The 27925-nt window shown below is 48.6% G+C and overlaps 1 protein-coding gene across 2 annotated transcripts; it reads left to right on the top strand.

The window, feature by feature from the left end:
• The first annotated feature begins 1689 nt into the window (after window positions 1-1689).
• On the top strand, window positions 1690-23527 carry TENT5C (terminal nucleotidyltransferase 5C). 2 transcript variants are annotated; one of them, XM_004771059.2, is made up of 3 exons: window positions 1854-1944; window positions 3576-3698; window positions 17936-23527. In XM_004771059.2, exon 3 carries the CDS (start codon window positions 17961-17963, stop codon window positions 19134-19136), a length of 1176 nt encoding a protein of 391 aa, XP_004771116.1. In that variant the 5' UTR covers window positions 1854-1944; window positions 3576-3698; window positions 17936-17960; the 3' UTR covers window positions 19137-23527. The 2 variants fall into 2 exon arrangements, with proteins under 2 accessions (XP_004771118.1, XP_004771116.1); XM_004771061.3 differs by lacking the exon at window positions 3576-3698 and having other exon boundaries at window positions 1690-1944.
• Window positions 23528-27925: the final 4398 nt, after the last annotated feature.

Raw genomic sequence — 27925 nt, 5'->3', positions numbered from 1 at the left:
TGTAACTCAAACATCCACTAATGGAATGAGTATATAAATTGTTGAATATTTACATAATTAAGTAATATACAATGGAAAAGAATGAGGCATTGTTACATGCAACAGAATGGATGAATATTATAGATACACTCTTAAGTGAAAGAAGCCGGATGCAAAAATGCACATGCATGTAATTCATCTACATCAAGTACAAACCCTGGAAAATTAATATATGGTGACCGAGGTCAGAATAGTGTTTACCCTTGAGGGACACTGAGTGTGAAGGGGCATGAGGAAGCTGGAGATGTTCTACATTTTCAGCTGGTTGGCAGGCACATGGGTGTACACATATGTAGAAAGTCATCATTGTGTACACACCAGCTTTGTGCATGCTACTGAATTTATACCTCAAAAAGTGAGAAAAAAATCAGTCCATCTATCCTGATTTCATGTCCAACAATAGAATCACTGTGACTAGCCCTACAAGCAGGCATACTGAAATCCTATCTCATCAACGTTCCAGGAGACCTCCCCCGCCCCCAGAGAGCTCTTGAGATCTTGGCAGAAACTGTTATTTCAGGCTGGGATGCAAGGAGAGGAATAGGGAAATACTGCATCTGGGAGGTCAACTTTTTCTCCACCACACAGTAGAGGATCAGTACAAGCTCCACATTTTTTTTTTTAAGATTTATTTATTTATTTGCCAGATAGAGATCACAAGTAGGCAGAGAGGCAGGCAGAGAGAGAGAGGAGGAAGCAGGCTCCCTGCCAAGCAAAGAGCCTGATGCGGGGCTCGATCCCAGGACCCCGGGATCATGACCTGAGCGGAAGGCTTTAACCCACTGAGCCACCCAGGCGCCCCCATAAATGTTTTTGATAAATAACAACAGCTACTATTTGATATAAACAGCACTTAACACACACTTTGCATCAGACACTGCACTATTAGCTTCCATGTTCCTATTTAGTACTTATACAAGCCTAGAAAGCTGCTCTATCTTTACTCTTGTCACACAGGTGAGGAAAGAGATTTACGGAGGACTGGTTAAGTTCATTGTCCAAGGCCTTACAGACAGGTGGCGAGTTGAGATCCCAACCCAGATTGATCTGCGTTTAGAACCTCGACTCTAGGCCTCTTGCTATGGGACGAGTGGGTGGTGTCCAAGCCCCGCTTGCATGTTATATAACACGCGACATTTCCATTTCAAGCGTCCCACTAACCGCACACAGGTGGTAACTGCAGGCAGAGAACCAACTGCGCCGGCTCTCTCCCCGATGGCCTCCAGGCAATTTGCTGGGGGGAAAGAGGAAGGCTCCCTTGGCTCAGAAACCATAAGTTTTTTTTCAGACGCCGGAGGTGGGTGTCGGGGTTTCATTCCCCAGTCCCAGAGAGAACCGACGCGAAAATCCCCAGAGAAGCAAAAGAAAAAAAGCAGGCCTGCGAGGGAGCTGGACGGAGATGGGAAGAGCTTGGGAAGAAGAGTTATATGATTGCAAAGGCAGAAGAGCCTAGCGGAAAGTTGAGTCCCAGTAACTACGAAGTTGGCGCGGGGGGGTGGCCGGAGGGTCAACCCAGCCCCTCTCTGTTGCGCCTGCGCAGTGCTACCGCCTTGAGCGCCCCCGCCCCTTCCCGCCGCGGAAGGTTTACTCGTCTCTCGGCAACCATTCACCCGAGGAGCCAATCAGGGGGCACCTTTTGCCCTGCCCTCGCCGTCAGCGCCCAGGCGGAAGGATCCCGTGGGCGCTGGCTCCGCCCCACCCCGCCCCTCGCTCCCCCGGGAGGGAAGGCTTGGGACGGGGGTGGGGGGGGTGGGGGCGTGGTCATAGCCGTATAAGAACGGAGGGGGCGGCGGCGGGACCGTTCACTCGGTGCCGCTGCCTGGGGGCTGTAGTGACCGCGCCGCTCCTGCTGGGGGCTGCCCACGCCAAGGACCGGCCTCTGTCCTCTCCTCTTCCGCCTCCCAGGTGAGTACTCGGCCCCCTCCCCTGAAGGTGCTAGGATGCCGCGGCCCCAGAGAGCCGCGCGCTCCGCCTTCGGGGGTCTGTCCCCGCCGAGGGGAACTCCTGTCCTCTCAGAGCCGGGTGGCGAGCCAGAGGGGAGGTACGGACAGGTGCCGGGCCGCGGTGCTCCCTTCCCTTCCCTTCCCGCGGGGACATCCCCACACGCATCCCCCGCCCCCGAGGGCCAGGCGAGACGCCCTGAGAGGGAGCTACAACTTTCCAGAGACTTCGGCTGGGGCTTGGCAAACTTGGGCGAGTTCCTGCTCCGCGCGTCCCGCGGGGCTGCGCGCTGGCCGGCGCGGGCGGGGCGGCCGAAGAGCGAGTGATGGGGGCCTTCGGCCCCTTCCCGGTCTGCCCGCGGCCCCGCCGCCTCTTCCTTGCTTGCGCTCCCGCGGGCACGCACACCTCTGCAGGCCAGCCGAGCCCGAATTCGAATGCGGCGGTTTCGGGAGGCACAGTTGGAGACGCAGCGGTCAGGGGCTCCTCTGAGGCCGGGGAGGAGAGGGGCGCTTCCTCGGCGCGGCGCCAAGCCCTGGGTTTCGAGGTCAGGGCGGGGATCCCCAACTTTCTGTGGACTCACACTGGACTGTGGACACCGTAAGCAGCAAAGTGGTCCAGGCGAGTGACTCCCGCGCACTGCACTGCTCTTGGAAACTTCTTGGGAATACAGTGCCCGGTTCCTCCCCCTTTAGGAATGAAACTGGCTTACGGTGTAGACTAAAAGCCTTGACAGTGAGTTGGCGGGGCTAACGGTGCCGCGGGTGGCTGCCCTACATCTCAGAGGTGGGAGGGGAGGCGGAGGAGGGTGACGAACCTGACCGGGACAGGTTGGTAGCCTGTACCCCTAAACACAGGACGCAGATAGGAGAGAAAACAAAACTGCGCTGCCTCAAGCAAGGGAGGACTTCCGGAGTTTATCTGGAGAAGGAGAGCTCACCCATCCCGGCTAGACCCAACTGATAGATAAGGCTGGACCTCGCGGGAGGGATCAGATCAGTCCCCTTCCCCTCTTTTTTCCTGGAAAAAAGGCTTCTGCCGGGCTAAGTCCCTGTCTTAGGTCGCAACCCGCTACCTTTTAAACTTTTTTTTTTTTTTTTTTTTAATGGAGTTGTAACATGCAAGCCATGGAGTGCTTTACAGTTCTCTTATTACAGTCAGCGTTTATCAAGACTGTTGTAATCACCGGTATTGTGACAGTTGGTATTCAGGATATTTGGTAGATGGGTCAGGAACCTGAACCTCCCCAAGAAATCAAGTAAAGATTATTAAATTCTTCTAAGGTAGACTCCTGGCTTGGCCCAGCTTCCCTTCAAGGGGGTGGGGAGGGGTGGAGGATGAGAGTGGCCATTGTTGGCTACACTAACATTTCCACGGGAGTAACTTGGCAAGGAAGCCCACAAGGAAGCAAGCCAGGCAGCCTGGGGCTGCTTGGGTGTGTGGGGTGGGGGGAAGAGGGTAGGAGCGCTTACCAAGAACTGTGCTGTGTCTTAAATCCCCAAAGGTATTATTGAGGGAGTGAGACCCACACATGAGACCCTGCCATGGAAGGGGGTGGGTGGGGACTAGAGAATGCTGACTTTTCTCTTCGCTTTCAGGGAGGCAGTCTGGCTGGACCAGCAGGGGTTCTGTCCTTTGACATTCTTGTTTGTGAAGATGGAAAACTTAATATCTCTGGAGTCAAGCTTTTACTTGAGATAACTGAAACCTTGTGTCTTAAGGTATATCCATGTCTTTAGACTACATTTATACTCAATAAGGACTTTTTTAGAGAGAAATTTTGGTATATTATATATAATTGTTCAGGTAGCTGTAGGGCGAGTCTCAGTAACATAATGTGAAAGTGAAGTTTAAAAAAGCCCCAATTTTTTTTTCCTCCTCTTAGCCAGGAGACCTCTAAATTGTTACCCAAAACAAAGGTCCCTCATTTCATGACAGTGTCTGTACCTAGAGCTTCCTGCTGTACTCTCTATGTGGGGTTTCTAACACAATACCTCCCTTGCATCCAGAGATTAAGTTGGGGTATCTCTAAAGGTAAGGGCGTGGATCTTGCCTATTTGTCAGATGGAGTGTGACTTAGCTGACCACCAGCAGATCTCCCTCCTTGGTTTGCTTGCCTGTGCTATGAGTACAGCAGCCCACGGAGATCCCATCCTGGGTTATAGAACCCCTCACCCCTGCGTTTCCCAGTATGCCCCACTTAGCCTACAGCCCCCAGTGTTCAAGGCCAGGGCAAATTGCACACATCTTGCACTACCCATCAAAGAACAGAGAAGTCCTCGTACTTCTGAAAATCCGAGGAACTGCTTAGCCGTAAAGATAATGCAGAGTGGACTGTGGTGCCCTTGTTCTCCCAGTGCTGGTAATCGGACACATTTGCTACAAAGTTAGAAAATGACATGTTTTTTTAAACTGCTCAAGTAAGTAGTACCTTGTCTTCATCTTTCATCTCTGATCTATTGTGCGCCTGGGGCAGGTCACCAGAGAATGACAAGCCAAGAGCTCTGTGTGGTAAACCTTTTTTGTGTTCCCAAGAGAAGTTGTGGAAGCCCAAGCCTAGTTTTATGAATTTAAGCTAAACTTGGGTTGTTGTTTGAGTTTCTTGGTCTCCTGCAGATCTCTGGGCTGCGTGCATTACTCTGTGTGTGTGTGTTTTAGGGGTTAAAGGGAAGAAAGGCATAATCTGAGGGGTTACTTGGGATGAAACATTACTCTGGTTAGATAAGGCCCATTGCTTTTTTTTATGATGTCACTGACGTACACAGGGCAATACAGAAAAATGTGTTGTGCCATCCTGGTGTTTTGGCCGTGGCCAGGCAAGCTGGCATAAACTATATTATGATGAGGCAGATTATGTGTTTAAACAAGCCAGTTGGGTCCGGCAGTAGAGCTGATCTCTTGTGATGCTTCCCAGACTTCTGGTCGCAATCCTTTTGATCCTTTCACTGCATGCATTAGAAAGAAGCTCATATTTGGAATTTAAGTGGTTTAGATGAAGCCTCTTTGCATAACCCAGATATGTAGGAAAGAGCCTTATGAACTGTTTAGAATCAATAGATTTTGTACAGCTGGGCCCCTCTAGTCTGCCCTAGAACTGTTTGCAGAACTTCTTGGAACAACAGGGAAAAAGGAATATGAAGAAGTAATTGCTGATGTTAAGTCACTCCATGTTGGAGATTTTTTAGTCTCGGCGGAGCCTTTTGGAGGCTTGGTCACTAAGCTGCATTGAGTATTGACTTCTTGGATGACTGTGATTGAGTCGGTAGTTAAGTGCTTCCCAGGCAGCGGTTGGTGCCAGGTGCTGAGGAGGCCAAGGCAGTGAGTGGTATGTAAAAAGGCCCATGGAAGCACTCTGGAGCTGGGATAGCTTCCTAACGTTCGGGCACTCGGGTTTTGCTTGTTTTTCTTAGTCTTCCTGTGAGCCCCAGGAAGGCAGGGCTTGGTGCTCCCTGCTGAATCCCTGGTGCCCCGAGCGGGGCCTGGGGCACAGAAGGTGCTCCTGTGAATTGGATACAGTTCTCTGCTGGCTTCAGCTGCCAGTCCTCTGAGCAAGGGAAGTCTCCTTTAGGTGGATTCATTCTGGTGGGCTAAAAGCCTGGGGGCTTTTTGACTGGGAAGCTCCCAGCCTAAGATGCCGGCTGGTTTCTGGGCCTTTTTCTAAATGGTGGCCTCTGTTTGGTAGGTCTGGAGCCGAGGGGCCGAGCCTGCAAATTGGCCAGCAGCTGAAGCTCCTTAAGCCCAGCTCCAGCCCTGCTCTCTTCCAGCATTCCCCATCCTGCTCTTCCTGCCCCTCCACCCCAACCCCAGCCTCACATGGCTCGCTCAGCCTTTCTCTCTCCAGTTCACTCGGCTGCTGGTTCTGCTGATCTTTTATCTTTTTCGCTTTTTGTTTCCCACTGCCATCACTGACCTGGTTCAGGGGCCTGTTGACAGCAGCTCCATGAGAGCAGCACGGGGCTCTTCCTGCCCCTGCCCAATTCCATATCCCATGCCCCTTAAACATCACCTGAAGAACTCCCAGAAACTGCCCATCCCTCCAGAAGCAAAGCTTCTTTTCAGGACCTGTCCCCTTCAGACCTTCTCTTCATTCTCCACCTCCCCTGGACGAGTCTTCCTGACCACCTTCCTTTGCCTCACAAAATTCATACTCAAAAGTTGGCACAAATCACTGCTCTTCCTTCCTTATCAGACTAGGTGTTGACCCAGCTTTAGATCCTGAGGTCACCCCAGCTGCGGGTCCCCCATATCTCATTACCTATCTCTTTTTTTTGTTTTAAAAATTTTATTTATTTGACAGAGAGCGAGATATCACAAGTAGGCAGAGAGGCACACAGAAGGAAGGGGGAAACAGGCTCCCCGCTGAGCAGAGAGCCCAACGAGGGGCTTGATCCCAGGATCCTGAGATCCTGACCCAAGCCAAAGGCAGAGGCTTAACCCACTGAGCCACCCAGGCGCACCGAATTACCCACCTCTTCACAGTTCTGCCGTGTACCTTGTTTTCTGTATTCTGTTTCTACTTTCAAATCTTCCAGTGGATGAACATACAAAGTCCCATATCTGTTTCCATATTCACGCTCTGTGGGCCCATTTTGAGAAGAAAATCATTCACAAGTCTTGAACTGCATCTACTCCCTCATGTTGCCATGTGGTTCTCTCCCCTGGCTTAGCCTTACCCGAGGGTGGGAGAACGGGTCATCCTCCACCTTGCCTGGCTGTCTACACCCTACCCCCAAACACATCCTCTTTATCCCTGACTTGTACCTATGGCCAAGGAGGTGGGCACTACAGCCAATGGACCCTGTGTGGTCTTGGCCAGTCAGGGCTCTCACACGGAGGCAATGGCCAGGTGCCATGGTAGGAAGAATGCAGATCAAGGAGGAGAGATGAAGTGGATATAGAGTGAGCATGTGCCCCGAGTCCAGGCCCTGGTTGGGCTTGCTCAGCTGGGACCTAGTGTCCCAGGCCTGTCCTGGTCTCTCGCTTCCCTCCTCCCTGCCTCTGTGACCGTCTTGGGCTGTGAGGATACACCCCCACCTCTTTAGGCTTTGGCTTCCTCATTGTTATAAGGCCAGTGGACTGGTGCCATCCCGGAGAAATAGGAGAGACCCAGTTAAGTTCCTAGCAGTCATCCCATTGAAGAGTAAAAATAAACAGGTGAAACTCATTTTAATTATCTTATTTAAGCCCTCATAGCAAATGTTAGCCTTTCCGTATATAATCAATATAACAAAAAGATTAAGGAGATACTTCCTTTTTTCTTTCTCCCCCTCCTACTGAGTTCTTGAAATCCAGAGTGTATTCCGTGTTCACAGCACGTCTCCATGGTCTCAGTGTGGACTTGGCCCGTGTCAAGTGCTTAAGGGCCATGCGAAGCTTGTGGCTACAGTACTGAGTAGCACGGGTCCAGACCAGCTGCCCAGTGGCTCACTCTGCAGTTCTGATTCTGCATGAGTGGGAGGCAAGCATTAGCAGCAGGAGGTTATGGAAGGAGAGCATGAGTCTGGGCAGAGGTCTTTGTCACTTGCTTACTAACAGATCGTCCGCTCCTAGAACAGCGACGGGAACATAGTAGGCACTCACATACAAGAAAGAACGAAAGGAAATTCTGTCATTGTGACCAACTTACTGCTAAGCATTCACCCTGTGAGTCAGGCCTGCCACTAAAACACAGGATATTTGATTTCTTGTCTGGTGCTCACTCTTACGTTTTTCTCCAGTTTCATAGAGCATAATCACCAGGTAATAGAATTTCAAAGAATTGCAGATGAAATCTTCTGACACTGGCAGGGGACCGGGGCTCAAGCAACTTATCAACAATTAAAATATATCAACAACTGAAATTTTGAAAATGCAAGAAGAAGGAACTTCCAAGTAACAGGTGTCTGTGAGCTGCCAAATGACAGCAACGCATGACTTGGCATATGCTAATTCAGTGATAATTATTCCTAGAGGACCATATCTGTGACCCACACAGCTCCACACATGTAGAAATACCAAACACGGGTACTTGGCTGCCTGGTGCAGCTGGTACAGAAATAGGGACAGAAATATGTACCTCATGGTCTTGCCCCTTCACTTAAACATATGTGACTGTGTGTGTGTGTGTGTGTCTGTCTGTCTGTCTCAAGTGTGATAAGTGCTATATTGAGCTTGGCCCTTTCCTGATAAGGCCCAGGGATGCTGCTAGGGATGGGACAGCAAGCTGAGGCCTGCCTTGTGGACATCTGATGCCTGCTCCAAGTTCTAAGCCAGAGGGTTAGGTGGTGTGTGACCCTTGATAAACCCTGGGGTCTGGCAGCCCTTAGACCCTGTGGACTGTATGGAAACTTAGCCATCCTTACAGTAAACAGCCTCCTAGGAATCGTTCTATTTTTCTCAGTCTAGTCAGTCTCAAAAATGGTGGGGGCCGGCTCTGACGATCTCTTTACATGAGTCAGACCAGTAACATCTCTGATTTAGAAAGAGGTATTTCGTAGGAGGAAGTGGGGCGCCAAGTTGCAACAGGGATTCTTTCCAGTTCAAGTGGTGTATGTAGCACTTAATATTGCTGACACTCTGGAAAAATCAGGACTTCTGTGCTTAGCTTCCATCTAAAGATGCCCGTGTGGTGACCTGGTTAATGTTTACACTTGCGACGATTTCAGGGTATTCCTTTAAGCCTGTGTACTTCTGCGGTGCCCCGTTACAGCATCTGGGCCTGTGTTTTGATTCTGTTTCATGCTGTTTGGCAGCCCCAGCATGAGCTCTTCCAGTGTTATCTCTCCAGCCACACTTGCTCAAGCATCCTATTTTGAAAGACGAGAAAGTGTTTTCTGCGTGGAGTTCTTGCAGGGTGGGTGTCTGCGGACAGAGCCCAATCTCTGATAACCATTAAGACCGTTTGTGGGCATCCGTGGGAAGCGAGAACTGGGGAGGGCCCCTCGAACTCAAAGCTGGCTGCAAAGCCAGGCGGCCCTGGTTTCTGGTGGCCCGCTTCTGCTTAAGTCCGGGGTTTCCCCTTCCTTCAGCTACGGTGGCACCGCAGCTGCTATGGGAATCATACCAGGTTTGGGGGCTGTGGCGCACGTGGGCATTCAGTGGCTGGGACACTCCTGATAACCCTGAGAAAATAGCTTGAGACCTCCAGCTGGACGTTCCCAAGCAGAGAGTGGGAACAGGCCAGCTGTGGGATTTCTGGTGTCCCTGACTCAGGACTGTCTTCTCTGGGCAGAGCTCTGTGGCACGGTGCTGTTGTTTCTTTGAACGGAGGTAGAGTGTATTTGTGGGTGTTCTAGAAAAAGCTAACATGCAATATATGTTACTGGCCTTTTAAAAACAAGGCATTATTTAATCTGGTTCTTTTGCCCTGGGCTGTCTGCTAATGCAAACTCTCGCATGGACATTCACATGAAACTTAGCTGTGTGTCTTGGTTATCCGTACCATTTTCATGCATTTGGAGGCAGGGGAGTCTCCAGAATGTGGCCTCCTCCCTGGTGTGGGGGCTGAGCCCTGGCGAGGGGCTGGCTGCTTGGCAGACAGAGCCCCTGGTCCTCTGTAACTCCTGGCCTTCCCCATGCATTCAAGGATGGAGGGAGGACTTCTCTCCAGAAAGCCACATCTAGATTGGAGCCTGGTCTTTCTCCTTGCTTCCCACTGTCTGCTGTTGTTGCATTTATAAGTCCCTGGGTCTCCTGGCTGCCCGGTTTGTTTCTCGAGGACGTAGGTATCTCAAGGGCCAAACTCTGTGCCATTGGAAAGGTGGCAGGTGTGCAGGCTTGGGTTAAGCATGTGCATGTTTGTCGGGCTGTGCCAGGCAGTCCTGTGTTCGGCTCTGTTCCAGCTCCCTTTCCCGAGCCTGCCTGAGGGGTGTCCATCCCTGCTTGCAAACTTACCTACCTTCTTTCTGCAGCCCCAGTTGGGTTATCAGTTTCTGGGATCTAGAAAGCTGCCTTCTTGTCTGCAGAGTGTCCTGTTCTGTTGCTTTATCAGCAGATCAACACTGCCGATCTTCCAGCCAGCAGAGCGCATCCCCGCAGCTGTCCCCGCACTCTCTGAGAACCACTGCCTGGCAGCCTGGCTGGCATCCAACTGCTCCATCCAAGGGAGCAACCTGGGCCTTCATCTTCCAGCCCTTGCTCTTTTAAAACCCGAGCGTAATGATGAGCATTTCTGTACAAAATTACCTTCCATTCTGCTGGATTCCAGCCAGATCCAGCTATGGATCCTTGAAGCCATGATAATCCCGAGGGGGAGGGTCTCTGTGCTAACAGCTCTGAGGTACTCATGCTTGGGACTGCTTCTGCCTTGCCTCCGGCACCTGCCATCTAGCCTGCCTCACTTGGGGGCCTTAGTGCATCTAGCCACCTGCCTTCCTATCCTGCCATCCTATAAAAAACCTTCTTACCTTTCACCTCTTTCCCTCCACTTATTGCTGGCTAGTTTTTACAACTACCAGAGCAGCTAGCTTCTCTTCCAAGCCCCATGCACACCCCAACACTTGCACTCAAACTATCCACCCGCTAGAAAGTCCTTCAGTTCCATTTGTGCCACTTCCCAGCGGGGCATCCTTGGACAGTTAACAACCTCTTTGTTCCCCAGTCCCCTTTCCTGTCAAGCAGGGGTAATAGTAGTGTTGGTTGATCCAGGTAAAGCTGGATCAGATAGAGTTTGGTGGTACATGTTAGGGCCCCTGGCTAGACCTTGAGTCACATTTGGTCTGTCCCCTCAGAAAGAGGGCCTGGAGGGCTAGGAACCTGCTGGCACCTGCTGGAGCTTCTGAGGTAGGGAGGCATTGGTTTCTGAGTAGATCGTGTTGGTAAGATGTTTGTGTTATGAAACCGCTGATGTGCCTCCCCATTGAGAAATAGGATTTCCCACACCATGGGCAATGAATTGCCTTTTCTGGTGCCTCTCTGAGAGGCGCCTCTAAAGACACCTTGGGCATCTTCGAGGATGAATGCTGACTCATGTCCTTTGTTCAGCTGGAATCTTCTCTAACGTGGGCTGTGAAAGGTGATTGGTTCAAGCTTTGCTGTTCTCCGTGTATGTGGTGGGGATAAAGTGTCACTGTTACGGGGGTAACTTTCTTCTTTTTTGGGTAGGACAAATACAGTCTCTGTTTTAGAGGATCACTGTCGTCGCAGTGATCTCAGGGCACCTGTGGGCTTGTGACAGGAGCCTCTGCCCTCTCCCCTCCTCCCACCCTGCCAGTGGCCGAGCGAGTTCGGTGGGAACTGTTGCCAGTTCCAAGTGTTTGAAATTGGCTCCAGAGTTGAGGATCCGGGGGTCAATTCACTTAAACTTTTCCGATCCTTATTCCTTAATTTGTGCAGAAGGAACTGTTGTACCTTCCTCAGAGCGCTTGTGACGATGAAACAGGATTGACGTGAAGGGGCTTATGCTATATACCCTTTCTTTTGCACACACATCTGCACCTTCATTTTACAGTAAGGCCCAGAGTTGTGGTTCTCATCCGCCTGGGTTGCTGAAAGAATTGGTAGGCTAGAAGAGTATGGTGTAGGTGCCGCCTCCTTCACATCTGATTAAACGCTCCAGGTTTTTATATGAAATAAGTAGTTTTTTTTTTCCCCCCTGAAAATGCCCTCTGTGGTATACTGGAAGGGGAAGAGTTTGTGTGGAAGATGCCTCCCTCAGGTGCATGGGTCCCCTCTCAGCCCGGAGCTAAGGACAGCAAGTGTCTTTGTTGTGGATACACACCACCTGTAGTCTGTCACCAGGCTTAGTCCATTGCCCATGGCTGGGTCTCTTACCTTGAGCCTCAGAAGTGTTCCTAGGAAGGTCCAGGCTTTTGAGGTAACATCCAGAAACCGTAAAAGGAAATGTCATCAAAGGAATGTTGAAATGTGTTCGAGTTTCTTTTGTATTCTTAAACCCCAGCAGGGTCAGAGGAAGAGGGTGGTGCTCAGTTGTCTCTGGAGGGGATGGAGGGCTGCCATAGCTGAGAGCCTCCGTTCACACCTCAGCATTTCCATGAAAGCTCTGGCACAGTAGCTTCTAGAGCTTTCTCGTGAAATACCGCAGACTAAGACTTACATACACATTGTCCTTAACTTTGCAGGTGGACATTTCCACAGGTACTGAGAACTCTTTGGACAGTGTCTATGTCTAATACCTGGTACAAATAGGAATCAGTGTTGATCCAACCTAAGCCCTTGAACTTAAGACCCAGAAGTATTACGTGGGCTTTTCACGCCCATCTCTAGCTTGTCTGCCTGTCTGTCCAGCTGGCCCACCTTGAGTCCCCTCATGGTTTCATAGCCTCTGTCACTCTTATTTCTGGGCTCTAGACAAGCTAAGAAGCAGGACTAGAAATAGCTTTCTCTTTCTTTTTCTTTTTCCTATTTTCTTTTCAGTTAGGGCTTAATCATAGGTTTTCAGCTCAACCTGCCTTTGAGGGCCTTGGTCCCAGGCCATAGGAATCAAAGGTAAGTTAGAGGTGAACTTGTCCTTAGGGAATATGGTTTATTCTTTTTTGGCTTGGTCAGTCTTTTCCTCTCCCCCTTTTCTGCCATTCCTGCAAACCTGTCTTCTTTCCATGTGCACATTCTAGCCTTCTGCTGAAGCCAGATGAAGAAAAGGGAATTCAGGGGGCACCTGCAGTGGTTAGTCGTCACAAATCCAACTTTTTAGGAGATTAAGTACTTGAACTGAGTAGACAGACAGTCATCCTCACTTGTAAAATGGTGCCTAAATTTCCAAATCAGTGAGAAATTCTGGTTCCTACCTTGCCCACTTTCTGCTGTGCAGAATATAATATGAAACCGCTTCTCAGGCAGTTAAAGGAAAATCAAACACTAGTTTGAATTTACCAGACTTCACATTAATTTTGTTTTCTAGTCATCATTTTGTTACTTCTGCTAACTAAAATTTGTCTGTCTTTAACCTGGGCCTTTCTTGAGTTGAGAATGTGTTCCACAGGATTCTTTTATATGCAGATTATAACGTTGTTGATCTCAAGTGGTTAATTAAAACTCCAACTGTTACACTAAGCTCTGGTGTGTTATCTAAGCCCTCAGGGCCTATGACTTGGATTTATTCTAGCAATACCAGTGTTTGTTGGAGTCACTAAAAAAAAAAAATGTACTTTTGATATTTGGAATTGTTTGGATGGGCGAGAGAGAACAAAGAATTCCTTTGTAATCATCATCAGTAACTTATTTTGGGCCCTTCTAATGGGCTAAGTGCTGACTATGAACCCAGCCTAAATTTGAGCCTTCAGTAGCTTGAGCTCTTCCATATCTAAGGCATAGTAAACTGGAAGAATTAAGAACTACACCACATTTCTCATTTGTCATGTTCTACAATATGCTTTTATATGAGCTACTTTTTTCTAAAAGTGAACTCCATTGTTCATATGATTGTCAGAAGGCCTTGGTACCCAAGAGGCCAAACACAGGCATCCCAGGTTCCTGGTAAAGTGCTGATTGCATTATTAAGTTTCTTGCAACTGTAGTCAGTAATCAACATAACAGCACCATGAGGGTCACTACCATATGTCTGAACTGAGAAATAGCCATGCCTATAAACCTACAAAAAGTCACTTTGGGATAACAAACATAGGGTCTAGATTAGGCAGATTATCCATTATTTTCAAAGTCTGGAGGATTTTTGACAAACAATGGACATATTCTATTAAAACAGTAGAGAAGTAGAAACTTGACCAAAAACCATTTTAGGGGAAAAACAGGGACCAGTCCCTCCTCCCCGCCTGCCCCAGAGATCCACATTGAAGTCTCGGAGGGGAAGCTTCTATGTTTATTTGATTTGGGGACAGAGTTGGCGGGGAGTGATAGGAAAGAACTAAATAAGGCAGCAGATGAGTTAGAAGGCTTGTGGGGGAGAGGTTTTCAGACCTGTTTCATAAGATTTTAACTATTTTCAATTAATACACATATAGGTTCTCAATTCAAAAAGGATAATAAAAGTTTCCTTTGTCCCATCTCCCAGTCTAGAGCGGGTATTTGGTATAGGTCGAATTACTTGTGTTTCCTTCCAGAAATCTGTAGAAATGTACAAGTGTGGGCTTGTGCTTTTACACAAGCAGTGTTGGTTTTTTATGAATAAATCTTGACTAGCATTTCCCATTCTTATAGATAGAGAGCCACCTCCATTCTTTGGGACAACTCCATGCAATCGTATACTGTTGTACACATGCATTGTCATTCACCTTCCACTGATGACTCTGTAGCTTTACAAATAATTCTCCAGTGACTAGCCTTGTGTATACTTGCAAGTATACCTGGAGGATAAAATCAGAAGTAGATTTCTTCAAAGTAGAATTGATATAAAGAGTACATTCATTTAAAATTGAGAGTCCCACACTGTTCTTTAGAGAGAACCTAAGGGGAGTGTGCCAACGGGTGTCTGCTTCTTGAGCGCTGTCATTCTGATAGGTAAGAATGATTCGGTGAAATTTTAATATGCCCATCCTTTAAGGTAAGGTTGAATGGGTTGTGTATCTGAGCCACTGTTCATGTATTTTTCCCCTTCTTCTGTTGGGGTGCTATTCTTTCTGACCTGTAGGAGCTCATTCTTCATTATTAAGATAAGTACTTTGCCTCACACTGCAAATAGTTTCCTAGTGTTGCCTTTCTGCCTTCGTTATGGTATTTTTACCATGTAGATATTTTTATTTTCCTGTATCAAAAGTTTGACTTTTATGTTTTATGTGATTCAGAAAAGACTGCCTGCTCTTCATTTGTGTATATAAATTCCATGTTTCCCCAGGACTCTTAGGGTTTTTCCTCTTATGCTAAAGTCTTTAATTCGTCCATCTAGAGCTTAGTTTGGCACAAGACAAGGAGCCACCTTGTTTATTTTTTTTTAAATGTAGATCACTATCTACATGTCTAAACTTTTTGTCTCTACTGTTTTGAAATGCCTCCATTATTATATATGAAATCCTTCATGTATTACATTTTATTTCTAGATTTTAAAAATTCTATTCCAACAATCTGTCTTTTTGTACCAATACCATGCTCTTTCAATTATTTTGTCTTCATAATATCTCTTATGGGGCTGATATGTACATCATTCTTGTTTCTCATAACGTTTCTGGCCATTCCTGCCCCTCCTCCCATATGAACCTTACAGATTTTCAATCTAAAACAGATTCTAACTTTGAACCTACTACAAGTTTAGAGATTCGAAAATATATGAAAGGTCTCGTACTCTGATCATCTTCTCGCCCCACTCCATCCCTGGAGAAGAAAATGATAGCTTCCATCACATTCTCACTGGTATTAAATGTTCCTCCTCTAAGAACTACTGTTCTAAAGATGGGAATAGTTCTGACTTTAATTGTAAAATGTCTTTTTTTCCTTACAATTCCTTTATTTTTTTAAAAAAGATTTTATTTATTTATTTGACAGAGAGATCACAAGTAGGCAGAGAGGCAGGCAGAGAGAGAGGGGGAAGCAGGCTCCCCGCTGAGCAGAGGGCCTGATGCAGGGCTCAATCCCAGGACCCTGAGATCATGACCTGAGCTGAAGGCAGAGACTTAACCCACTGAGCCACACCCAGGCACCCCTCTTACAACTCCTTTAAAAAAAAAGAAAAGAAAAGAAAAGATATGAGTCAAAAGTCATTCCTATCGTTATTTTCTTCTGCAACATTACTGAGGTTCTTCCGAGAGATACTCCTAAAATTAATTGTTATTTCTCTTCCAAGTTTTGATTCAATTGCTACTGCTCTGTCACTGTAACTTCTCACACCTGTATTGTAAATATGAAACTTGGTAGCATAATGTCAGGTGGTACACAGGGAGAGAAGGTTGTGTTCTTATGGGGAGATCAACATGCCTGATAGAAAGCTGTGTCACCGAATCATAGATAGTTTAGCTGTATCTTAAGACAAAGCTAGAGCCATACCTCTTTGCAGTCATTTGGACTTAATTGTGCAGTGCCCTGTGTAATAGGCACAGTGTACCGTATGCTGATCATAAAAGGGCCTACAAAGAACCAAATGTACATAGAGCACATTAAAAAGATGTTCTAAGTCTGACTTGAAGCCAAATGCACACAGTGAGCATGAAGTATTTTACCACAAATTTTGCTTCTAATCCTTACCCTAGGCATGCTTTGGTAGAATGATCTAGAGAGCCTAGAGCTTTTTAACACTGTCCAAACAGGTTTGAAAGGAAACTTATCTGCCCCTTGGCAAGCATTCTTCTGTAGCAAGCATGGGAGGGCTCAAGATTGGTCTTCCTAGAGCCTACTGGGATCATGTGACCACCCTTCCTGTTGCTGGCCAAACACATTCATCCCTTCAACCTTCAACCCCTTCAACCTCCCTAAAGGGAGCCTGTGCTCTTGCTTGAGAGGTACCTGATGGCCAGACTGGACAATTTGCTAGGTCTTGGTTGCACATTGCCTTCTGGCCCTCAATCCTAGCCTAGAGCTCATGTTGCCTTTGTGTCAGCTTATGTCCCCTCCCCATAAGTGAACTCTTCTGTGGCCTTCTTTTTCACCCTAATCAAGGGACACTCCTTTCTTCTACCTTTTATATTCCATTTTCTTTGTACCACACACTGTCTTTTGTTGCTACATTGTGTTCTCACCCACTTTCTTAACTGCCAGCTCCTGGAAAGCTTGTCTGGGGCTGTCCAGTGGTGCCCCAACACTGACTGACAAACTTCACCATCACTGTGAGCGATTATGTCAGGCGAGGATCTCTGGGAGCAGTGCAAAGCTTAAAACCTGAGTTGGAACCGCAGGACAGGGATGGAGGGTGTGTGTTCAAGGGCAGTGGTTTCCAAACAGTGAAACTGCAGCAGTGGTTGGGATGGGTTTTGTGTGTGCCTAGCCAGTCAGGAAGGCTAATGGCAAGACTCTGTGCTCACACCAAAGTGTGAGGATAGCACCTTGACATTTTATTTCGGCTCTTAACGTCTGTCTAGCTCATGTTTGACCCACGTGGATCCACAAGCACCTTGACTTTCTAATATGGCAGTGTTTGTTTTTACACATTAGGATTTCCAGGGATCTGTTGTATTTTATTTTCTGAAACGTATCACTTGGTTGAAAATTACTTTGGTAGCTATGGTTCTAGCAAGTGTAGTGTGAGACGGGATGTTTTTCTCCTAGTACTGAGGGCTCTCTTGATTCTCCTTAGGTAGCCTTGAGGTGTACTAGATTTCAAAATGCAGTGAGAAGATCGCACTGCCCTGAGGAAGTTTTCCATGTCCCATGGAGGGCCCTCTTTGCTGGCAGAGCTGTTGCACCACAGAGCTGACCCACGCCTGTGTTGCCAGGAATCCTGTCATCCAGACAGCTCCCTGGTGTCCCACTCCGGATACTGGAGGTGCTGGTTACAGCACCGACTGCTCCCATGAGGGAAAAGGATGTGGGGTTCTTGCCAGCAAGATATCTGTGCACCTGGTCTAGCAGGACTGGTCTGACTTCCTGTCCTCAGTGTGGTTGTGGCCCAGAGCTGAATCTTCCTGTCTTCATGGGGTGAAGGAAGTCTTTTCCTGGGAGGGGGGCACGGGGTGTGTGTCTTGTGTTCAGGCTGTCAGGGTGGTAGCTTAGGTATCAGCCAGTTCAAGATGTAGGTAGGCATGCAAAGGCTGGAGAGGGAATTCTGTGAAGAACAAGAATTAGCCAGACTGCTAGGCCTTCTACTGAGGAATGTGTGTGGGTTACTTTGTTTTAGAAATCTGTCTACTTCCTTTCACACGAACCACCCTCCTGCAGACAAAACAATCAAAGAAGCCGGCCCCACATAAAATAAAATTTGGAAGCAGAGGGTGGGTTTCTGTGTATGTCGTCCTCCCTCCACGCACAAAGCCTCTCCCATCTGTGAGCTGTACCCCTCACAGCAGCACCCAGCCATGGGCCCCTGTTGTCGCTTTGGGCGGGAAAATGGTTAGAGAGCCTGGAGCATCTGCCCTGAGTCCCTCGGGCTGCTTGGCCGTGTACAAGTGAGTCCTAACTCTGTTTCTCGCCCCCTCACTTTCAGTTTCCCTGCGAGCACGCCCCCCAAGATGGCAGAGGAGAGCAGCAACACCAGGGACTGCATGTCCTTCAGCGTGCTCAACTGGGATCAGGTGAGCCGGCTGCATGAGGTCCTGACCGAGGTCGTCCCCATCCACGGACGAGGCAACTTTCCAACCTTGGAGATAACACTGAAGGACATCGTCCAGACCGTGCGCAGCCGGCTGGAGGAGGCGGGCATCAGAGTGCAGGATGTCCGGCTGAACGGCTCCGCCGCAGGCCACGTCCTGGTCAAAGACAACGGCCTGGGTTGCAAAGACCTGGACCTGATCTTTCACGTGGCTCTTCCCACGGAGGCCGAATTTCAGCTGGTCAGGGACGTGGTGCTGTGCTCCCTTCTGAACTTCCTGCCGGAGGGCGTGAACAAGCTCAAAATCAGCCCGGTCACTCTGAAGGAGGCGTACGTGCAGAAGCTGGTGAAGGTGTGCACGGACACGGACCGCTGGAGCCTGATCTCCCTCTCCAACAAGAACGGCAAGAACGTGGAGCTCAAGTTCGTCGACTCCATCCGGCGCCAGTTTGAGTTCAGCGTGGACTCCTTTCAGATCATTCTGGACTCCCTGCTCTTCTTCTACGACTGCTCCAGCAGCCCCATCTCTGAGCACGTCCACCCCACGGTGATCGGGGAGAGCATGTACGGGGACTTCGAGGAAGCCTTTGACCACCTGCAGAACAGACTGATTGCCACCAAGAACCCCGAAGAGATCAGGGGCGGGGGACTGCTCAAGTACAGCAACCTCCTCGTGCGGGACTTCCGGCCCACGGACCAGGAAGAGATCAAAACTCTCGAGCGTTACATGTGCTCCAGGTTCTTCATCGACTTCCCAGACATCCTCGAACAGCAAAGGAAGCTGGAGACCTACCTTCAAAACCACTTTGCCGAAGAAGAGAGGAGCAAGTATGACTACCTCATGATCCTTCGCAGGGTTGTGAACGAGAGCACCGTGTGCCTCATGGGGCACGAGCGGAGGCAGACCCTGAACCTCATCTCCCTCCTGGCCTTGCGCGTGCTGGCGGAACAAAACATCATCCCCAACGCCACCAACGTCACCTGTTACTACCAGCCAGCTCCCTATGTCAGTGACGGCAACTTCAACAACTACTACGTGGCCCACCCTCCAGTCACCTACAGTCAGCCGTACCCTACATGGCTGCCCTGTAGCTAAGCTTGAGACCTGAGGGCTTACACAGTGGGAACCCCAATAGGGCAAAGGCTCTCAGGGAAGGGAGCCTCCTTCTAGGTGTAGGTGTTTGGCTTTTAAAGGGGAACTCAGCTCTGATTCTGCTCTTTTTTTTCTTTGTGCACCCATTGGAATGGGTCTACAGTCTATCATGAGCCAACCCTGAAGGGACCCGTTATTCCAGTGCCACTTTGGAAAATGCTATAGGAAGGACGACCTCTCCACATCTTTCCAGGATAGACACTAACACGCCATGTCCCCAACACACGCACGGGGAGATTGGAGCTCCGTGCACTAATGGAATCTGGGAGAAAGCTTGGGCAGTGTCTCTTCTCACTCAAGCCTAGAGTAGGCTCTGTTGGCCCTCATGGGATTCTCACCTGTTCTATGAGAGTTGTGGTTGCAGTCTATTTTCTTGTACCAATTTTAGCCAGGCAGCAAATGGTGGACATGAGTGTGGTCTCATGACTTCATTTTTGTTCAAGGGACTGAAATGCTTATGTTTATTCCCTGTTAGCAGAGCTGAGGGTTTCTTTCCTGAACAAACCAAAGCTCGTAGCTGGAGAATTGAGATCTGGTTGACAATGGTTTATGGTTTAGATGCTGAGCTCTCACGAGGAATCGTGAGATATTGCTGAGGGAAAAAAAAATGACCTTTGCTTGAAATGTAACTTGAAAACAAAATAAAATGTGGAACATAATGTTAAAGCAGAATTGTGGTGGTGGCGGCAGGGTGGGGGAGGGGGTGATAGTAAATAGGAAACGTGAATGTTCCGTTTTTTTTTTCTTTAAGGAATTCTTATTGAATGACACTCCCCCCGCCCCCTTCCCTTAGCTCATCACTTTAGTTTTGCTCTTCCTAAGACTAAGGATTGTGCTGAGTCTAGAGTCCTAGTAATAGCCGATGTGAGAGGGTCTTCCCATGTTTTAATTGGAAACCTGTTTTGGTCACATTCCCAGTATGACAAGCTGTTTTTCTGGAGTACCGTGGCTGATTCTTTTTTGTTTGTTTTTATTCTTTCTTCAAAAAATAGTGATTTCTTCTCCAGGCTATTTTTGGGCTGCAGATGAATTCAGGATTTTCAGTAGAAAGGAATGACTTGTGGAATGGCCTGCTGTTGTGGGCAGAGTTCTCTGGCTCACGATTGCTTTGGAATTGAACCCGCTGTCCCTGTGCTGTGTGCAAGGTGGAGGTTTAGGGCTCATTTGGGCTTGGTGTGCACTGGAGCTGCCAGGGCTCCTTGAATGATTAATTCTGGGGGATTTGGGGAAGAATGAAGTCAATGGAGAATAGTCATCCTTATTCTGGTAGACTTGACCATACTTGTGTCTGTTGTGCACTTTAGAAGGAAAACAGTGTTAATCTCCAGTCCAAAGCAAGCTTGGTAAATGGGAGAGTTCTAGGCTACTGCTTTCCCAGTCATTCAAATAAGGAAATTTTTGTGTTTTGAAACTTTTCTGGGATCTCTTAGGAAGCATCGCTCTAGGGTATTGAGGGCAGAGGAACTCAGTATGGCCAGCCAGCTTGGTCTATAAAGTGATTTCATAAAATCCATGCTCCTGAGTTTTTCCTTTCTTCCGTGGCCAGAAAAACCCCAAGCCCTGAGTGATTGCTTTCCTTTTTCCTTGCCTTACACAATGAAGATACTTTAAAAAAGAAAGGCTTAGCAGAAAACAAGTGGTTTCCCTTTTTTTGAAGATGGTATTTTCAGGGTTTTTTTTGGGAATGTGAGGTCTTGGTCCTCTTAAAAGCAGATAGGGTGTGACTGAGCCTCAGGGTCCAGCTGGTATCCGTGTTGTGTTACATTAGGTGAATAGAATCCACTTCTGTGTGTAAGTGACCGGCTCCGGTTTGCCTGTGAACCGTAGTTACATTTGAATGCTCTGGCTTTGAGTCTAGGCTAGTTCCATACTGAGGGGGTGCCCAGCATGCTTCAGGGTTAAAAGGGGGGGAATGAAGAATGAACCCTAACTTTAAAAACTATGTACTCATCCATAACATTAAAAGGCTGACATTGTGGTCTAAGGGCAACATCTTTGTGCAAAACTGACAGATCTGATTAACTAAAACTTTGAGATGTGATGAAGCCACCAACATAAACACTTGCTAACAGAAGTCAGTATTGCTCCTACTAGAAGGCTTGAGGATCAGGGTGATGAGGCTCCAGATGAAGATAAAATCAGAACCATATCAAGTAATTAAATTTCCACTTTGCCCTTGGAGTTTTTTCTGCTTATATGTGTGTGTGTGTGTGTGTGGTTTTTTTTTCTTCTTCTTTTGCTGTTACTAGTTGTCTTCTGAGGATGAAGGGAAGCCCAGAAATGGTTAGAAATTCCCAGTCAGCCCCCTACCCCCTGCACCAGTTCTTTACCACCATTGCACCATGACCATCTTAGTGCAATCTGTTCACCTGAAGTTCTTAGTCAGCCCTGCCATTTGGGAGTTTGAAAGTAGACATGTGTTCTAGAATGTTCTACTACATCAGGGTAAAAAGCTGCACTGACCAAAGCTGAGCTTTTAAAACATCTCCCTGGTCCAGTGGTGTCTCTACCTGCTCTGCAAGGCCTTTGCCGGCCTCAGAATAGATTGGATAACCTTGAATTTCAGGTGTTTGGAAATTCCAGCTGAAACCTGCCTTTCATGCTGCTCACACAAGCACCAGGTCCCCTGAACTGGTACTGAGACCTGTGGTTCCTCTTTTTTGTGTGTTGAGTAACATGAAACTTGGCAGTGGTCAAGGGCACTAAAGTTCAAGTACAAATTCTAATATAAATCTAAGCAGTCTCATTTGCTTCAGGACTCTGAAGTTCTCTAATGCTTTTTGCAAGTATGCAGCTTGTTTTCCTGGCCTGCTTCTTGGAATCCATTTGAGCGGCAGTGAGATTAAAACAGTACCGTTTCCCCTCGTGTTGGCGGAAAGGCACAGCCTGAATTCCTGGCCTTAGGCTTCAGTCTCACCCTTACATTTTACTTTGGCATTGAGACACGATTCCTCACTCAACTTCAGCTCTGAAACGAAACTCTCTATCACGGACACCTTCCAAAGAAGGTTCCTGCTAAGTCCATGTGAGCTAGGGTGTTGCCCACACCTGGGAGCGCCTGGCAGCTGGGGAGAATCGGGGAGGAAAGATGCTGGGGCCCTGCTGTGTGCTGACAGATGTGGTTTGGTGTTCGAGTTCTCCCCTCTCTGCCCCTCACCTGATCTTTTTCCCCAGGGATTTGAGTTACTGCAAGCTGTGTATAAACCCATGTTTTGTGGTGACATACTAATAATCACATCACAATAATCACAGTGCCCCGAATCTGCTTCTCCTTCTGCCTCCCTTAGAGCACTAGCTCCTTCCCTTCATGGTAGGTTGGGATTTTAACTAGCACCGCTTTGTTAACTTTGGGAAATGGTGCCACTTGAGAGTGACTTCCTCAGTTTAGGAATACCTTCTTTCTAGTGAACTTGCTAGTACTGCTGCCTGGTTTCGGGATGCTCCTAGATTCTGGGCTCAGATATATTGCTAGTTAATCCACCTGTGGGAAGAGACCCTGTAGCTCCCCAGGGCCATGATTTCCTGGATATCACTCTGGGGCTCTCTCTGAAGGAGAACCCATCTGTTGAATTCTGTAAGGTGAAGGACTCCTGTTTGCCAGGGTTGGAGTCCGATCCTTAATCTGGCAGAGACCAGGATGTCGCAGCTCATTCTGGAACCTACTCAAGTTTAGCCAATTACTTTCAGAGGACCAAGGGAGGATGGGTTTTAAAGACCTGGCAACTTTTCAGGATTACTTGTGGAGACTCCTGAAGGTGAGGATCAGGAAAGAACAAGTGTTTTCGTTTTTGTTTTGTTTTGGTGAGTTTTCAATCTTGTTTACCTATCACTTTTTCAAAAATAGTTTAAGTGTAAGCTAAAGAAAATGCTTGGAGGTTTGCCTAGGCTGGTGAGAGTTGGTAAAAATTGTCATGTGTGTTTGTATAGGAAGGTGAGAAGATGGTCCACTAAAGAGGAAGCTGTTAAATAATATGGATATGTGGGCGTTTTAAAACTCAAGTCATCTGGTCTCCACCCCCCCAAAGGATTAAAAAAAAAATAGCTGCTTTAGGAAAATTAAGAGTATTTATCCAGTCATTTCCAAATTAATAAAGATGAAAAGTAAGATACTAATTAGACTGAATTGGAAACATTTTGTTATTCTCGATTTGCCTTTTGAAATACAAATTTCTTAGTGATGCCTACAATATGTGAGGCTTCCTCTTTGGTGTGATGTTGCTGACCTTCCTATGTGATGAAGGTGAAATCACTTGTCAATGCAAACTGTATTAGAAGTTGATGAAATAAAGCTTTGAGTTTGAGAAATAAAGATATATTAAAAAAAAAAAAAAAAACCAAACCCCAAAACCTCACCTGTTATGGTCATTTCTCCATGTCTCAACAGTGAACTTGTTTTAGGTTTCAGGAAACATGTTGCATGGCGGGGTGGGGGAGGGGTCAGTTAATAACATTCTTAGCCTTAGATATTTCTCTGAGAGATGGTGCTTTCTCTGGGGGAAGAGGTGTGTGCTCACCTTAAGGACTGTAATTCCCTTCACATCTGAGCTCTTCTCCAAGGTGCCCGACTGGTTTAAACTGAGTTGCATTTATTGACCCCAGTCTCTTGGCTAATGCCTACATCATGGGTATAGTCCTGGAATCTGCCTTCGCTGGCATCTTGTTTGATTTGGCATTAAAGACTAGGTTCTCTTGACCTTGATCTTGGCCCCAAACCCATTTTCAATAAGAGAACCACAATAGCTCAGCCTTCCTATATCCAACCACTACCATGGCTTCTTCATGTTTTAGAAGTATGGAAGTGATTCTGGATCTAAAACTGCTCAGGAAGGTTGGAGGGACTTTTCCTCTTCTCCCTCTGCCATCACAAGAATTGGGATGGAAACTCTTCCATCTTAGGTTTGCCTCCCAGCCCACTGCGGGGTCCTTTCCCTCCTTGGTACGGTGTGTTCCTTCTGAAATGCCCCTTGACTTTGGCCTTTTCGGTACTGCCTTCAGCTCCTGCCTGGGCCACTTCCTGAGTCTTGTCACTTGTCTCCCATCCGTTTGTCTTGATCCACCCGAGGGCTCTTTATAAAACACGTGCCTCTGCCCCTCACATGCATTTCAACCTGTTTAAGACCCTGCGATGCAATGGCACCTGTTGGACTTCAGCGCACACACAGAGTCCTGCAGGGCCAGCCCCAGCCTACCTCAGCAGCCTTTTCCTGCCTCTCTGCTGGGCAGGCTTACTTTCAGCATCAGAGAGCACATTTCATCCCATGTAGCCCAGCACACATTCGGACCTCTTGGGGCTCTGGACGGAGCTGTCCCACCCCAGGCTTCCCTGCCCACTGTTTCTGTTGGTGGGCTGACAGGGTTGCATCACTCCTTCCCTGTCCGTGCAAACACCTGTCCATTTCATGCCCCCGCTGACTGCCTCCCACACAACTGGAGGCAATCTGGTGCCTTGGATGTTGAACCCGGTGTTTTCATCCCTGGAGGACTTGGCCTGAGGCTGTAGCTGCGACAAGGCTGAGTCCTGGATATGAACCTGGCTGTGTTGTAATGCTACCCTCCAGCGCCAGAAAACGCGGGAGTCAGGGCATCGTCCGGACCAATATTTACATGTAACGCACTATTTGTGGGAAGCGGGGGTGTTCAGTTCCCCGGAATGAGCAGTCATGTCCTGGACACTGTAACACTATTGGTCACCAGCTCCTGACCTCCCAAACACAGTCAGTACTTGCAGCTGCAGTCTTCGCACTCTGCTGTGTTCTTCCTCACTCCCCATCCTCCAACACCCCCGCAGGTCGACCTTCTGGTGTTCTCATGGAACGTTTCTTGTGTGGCCTCCAAGCGATGGTGGCTCAGCGCTGGGTGGCGTTTCCATCACTGCCTCGGACAACCAGTGGGGAATGTTGTTCCCCTCACTTGGGTAGGATAAGAACATACTTGGCTGCAATTTGGGGTTAATGTCTATTGGAAGACGCTAGGAGCATTAATGGAGCCCGAGAGGGTTGAGCACACAACCTTTGGGAGAAGCAAAGGCCAAAGCTCCTTTCAGGAGTCTGGGTCTCAGGTAGGTCATTCCTCACCTAGCTCCAGCAGACCCAGCCCACGTGTTTGGGCCACGATGACACCATGGGCCTGTCGACTCCAGGGCTCGCTCCTCAAAGCAAATCACAGGCTACTTTTCACTGTGGGAAGTTTCTTAAAGGTGGTCCCAGAGGAAGGCAGGAGCAGCGAGTCACCTGCCTTTTATCAGAGGCCCACTTGGGAGGGAGGAAGGAGTCTGGGGCAGGGTGTGTGTGAGGGAGAGGGACTGTGACAGCACAGCGGTGACTCCGCTCTGACTCTCCTAAACCTTCTAACTCCATCCACTGCGGGCAGCGTGTGAGCCTTTGGCCCGGGAGTCTGCTGGAAACCAAAACCATGAGAAAACTGAGTGACCGTCGCTCACATTTGGCTTTAGGACTTACCAAGCACACAGTACAGAAATGTCAGCCCGTGGACCTCAAGAACCTGGGAGGGGGATCGTATTCCCACTTTACAGACAAGGAGCAGGGACCTCTGGGCACCCTCGAGTGGCCCAAGGGGACCTATGCCGTGAGAGGTAGAGCCTGGGCTCCAAGACCTGACTCCCAGGCCCCTGATCTCCCTGCTGTTAGACACCCCGAAGGTGCTCCATAAGCTGCCAATCACAGTGCAGATGTGAATTGTGATGCCAGCCCCCTCCCAAGGGCCGGAGAGGTGTTGAGTTGCCTGGTAATAGATTGGCTTCCACTCACATAGGAAAGGAGTCCCATGGACAGGCCTGCAGCATTTCTCAGACAGCCTGCCTTTGTGAATGGGGTGGGCAGGAGACTAACTTTAGGCTCGAAAACACATTCAGGGAATATCACGGAGAGCCAGGTCTTGTGCTCAGGGATGGGACGGCTAAGCTTACAGGGGCAAGTAAAATGTCACGCACCTGGAAGAGCCAGAGCCAGAGCCAGGCCAGGGGCATCTGCCTTCAGGGCTCAAGGTTTTAGCCCCTGTATGATATGCTATCCTGCTTTCAATGCGCATTTTTCAGGGTAGCACCTGGAAAAGACACCTGGGAGTGAGTATCCCACGTTCCAACAGGAACAGCTCCAGGGTCCACGGCGAGTAAGCAGCATATGAAATGGGAGCCCAAAGGACGGATTCGTTAAAAGCAAAAATTAAGCCAGCTGACTGAGTTCGAATAGGGTGCCCGTATTGGGTTGTGGCTGGCATAAAATTTTAAATTCCAATTGAAATGGAAATGAATTACTTGGTAGAGAGGTATTTAAGGACCTGCACCTGGAGGGTTGGGGAGCACAGGAGGACTTACAGACAGCAGGAAAGCAGCTCCCCCGCAGCGATGGGACAATGAAACTGAGAAGGGAGGGGCTCTGGAAACTAAGAGCAAGACCGGAAAGTGGTTCCTGGAGTCTAACACCTGTAGATTTTCGTGCTCTAAATATAGTGGAAGTTGGGTCATCTTACCCTTAAGTAAACACTTCAGCTAGGCAAAGACTTCAGAAAGAATCTTGACATTGGCTCATGGTAGCTGGAGGCTGGGGGAGGCAATGGGGGACAGCTGGGTAAGGCCCCTACCACCCCCCTAGATCCACTCCACGTATCTGATGGTCCTGGTCCTTCTCTTCCCTCTCCTGGTGGTAAGGGATCCATTTCCTTGGCCTTCACAAGATTAGGACCGGAGAAGAGCCCCTCTCCCTCTGGCACGGGGAGCGGGGGCAGCTTTTCAGCAGGCTTCGTTTCCATCCTCCTGCTACTGCGAGGAAAACAATTCCTTCTTCGCCTTTTGAATTTTGGCCGCGGCTGAACCGGGCCCAGCCCCTATTTCAGGAAATGTCACACCAGAGGCCCGTTGTCCAAGTCCTCAGCCCCATGGGGGGATGCTTCCGGCCTCCTGCCTGAATGCCAGTTCTGGACCCAGCAGGGTACGTGGGAACTGAGGCGAGGAGCTCCAGAGACACAGAAGGGCAGTGGGTCGAGAGCTTTGGAGTCAGACCCAGCCTGTGCCTTGTCCTCTCCTGTCCTCTCCTAAACTGCTGTCAGCCCAGCTGTCCACATAGGGAGATGCAGGTGTTGGTGATGGTGACCTTGGAGTGGCCAAGAATTAGAGACACAAGGTACTTGACATCAAGTCCCAAGCCCAGCAGCAGTGCCCAGAGATGCTATCTGCTCCTCGATACTGTTTGTCCTCCAAGAGTTTCCAGTTTGCCTGGGGAACTAAGAGGTGCTATGTGGCATTTATAGCACTAACTAACGTATGTGTGCCGTGCATTCTTTGGCTCTGTGGGATACCAAGAAGTGAGTTGTAACACTAGCTACACTTTACTGAAACCTACATAGCCGGCTGTACAAACTATCATTAATGCTCATGACATTTCTACCAGGCAAGTGGCAGACGTTCGTCCCCCTACCCCATGGAACAGATGAGGAACCAAGGCTCAGAAAGGTCAAGCGACATGCTGCAGCCCACACAGCCACAGAGTGGTCTGTCAGCCCAGGCCAAACAACTTTGATACCTGGAGCCAAGACGGTGGTGGACCATGCCCAGCTGCTGGGCTGGGAGCCTGGGGCAGCGGCCAGCACTCTGTCCTGGCAGGCTTCCCCGTTGCCCATTGGCCGATGGGTTACAATATCATCACAATTCCCACTAGACAACCAGCTAGCCTCATTCCCGAGGTGTTTCCGGCTCACACAGTTCCCCAGAATTCCAG

This window comes from Mustela putorius, unplaced genomic scaffold (assembly GCF_011764305.1).
Source record: "Mustela putorius furo isolate JIRA1106 unplaced genomic scaffold, ASM1176430v1.1 tig00000585_pilon_pilon_pilon, whole genome shotgun sequence".
Lineage (NCBI taxonomy): Eukaryota > Metazoa > Chordata > Mammalia > Carnivora > Mustelidae > Mustela > Mustela putorius.
Note: the sequence above shows the minus strand (reverse complement) of the source record. Positions and strands in the feature narration are given on the sequence as shown.

Bases quoted from the DNA above. Each gene is read 5' to 3' on its own strand.
- TENT5C (XM_004771061.3), top strand. From the start codon at position 17,961: ATGGCAGAGGAGAGCAGCAACACCAGGGACTGCATGTCCTTCAGCGTG.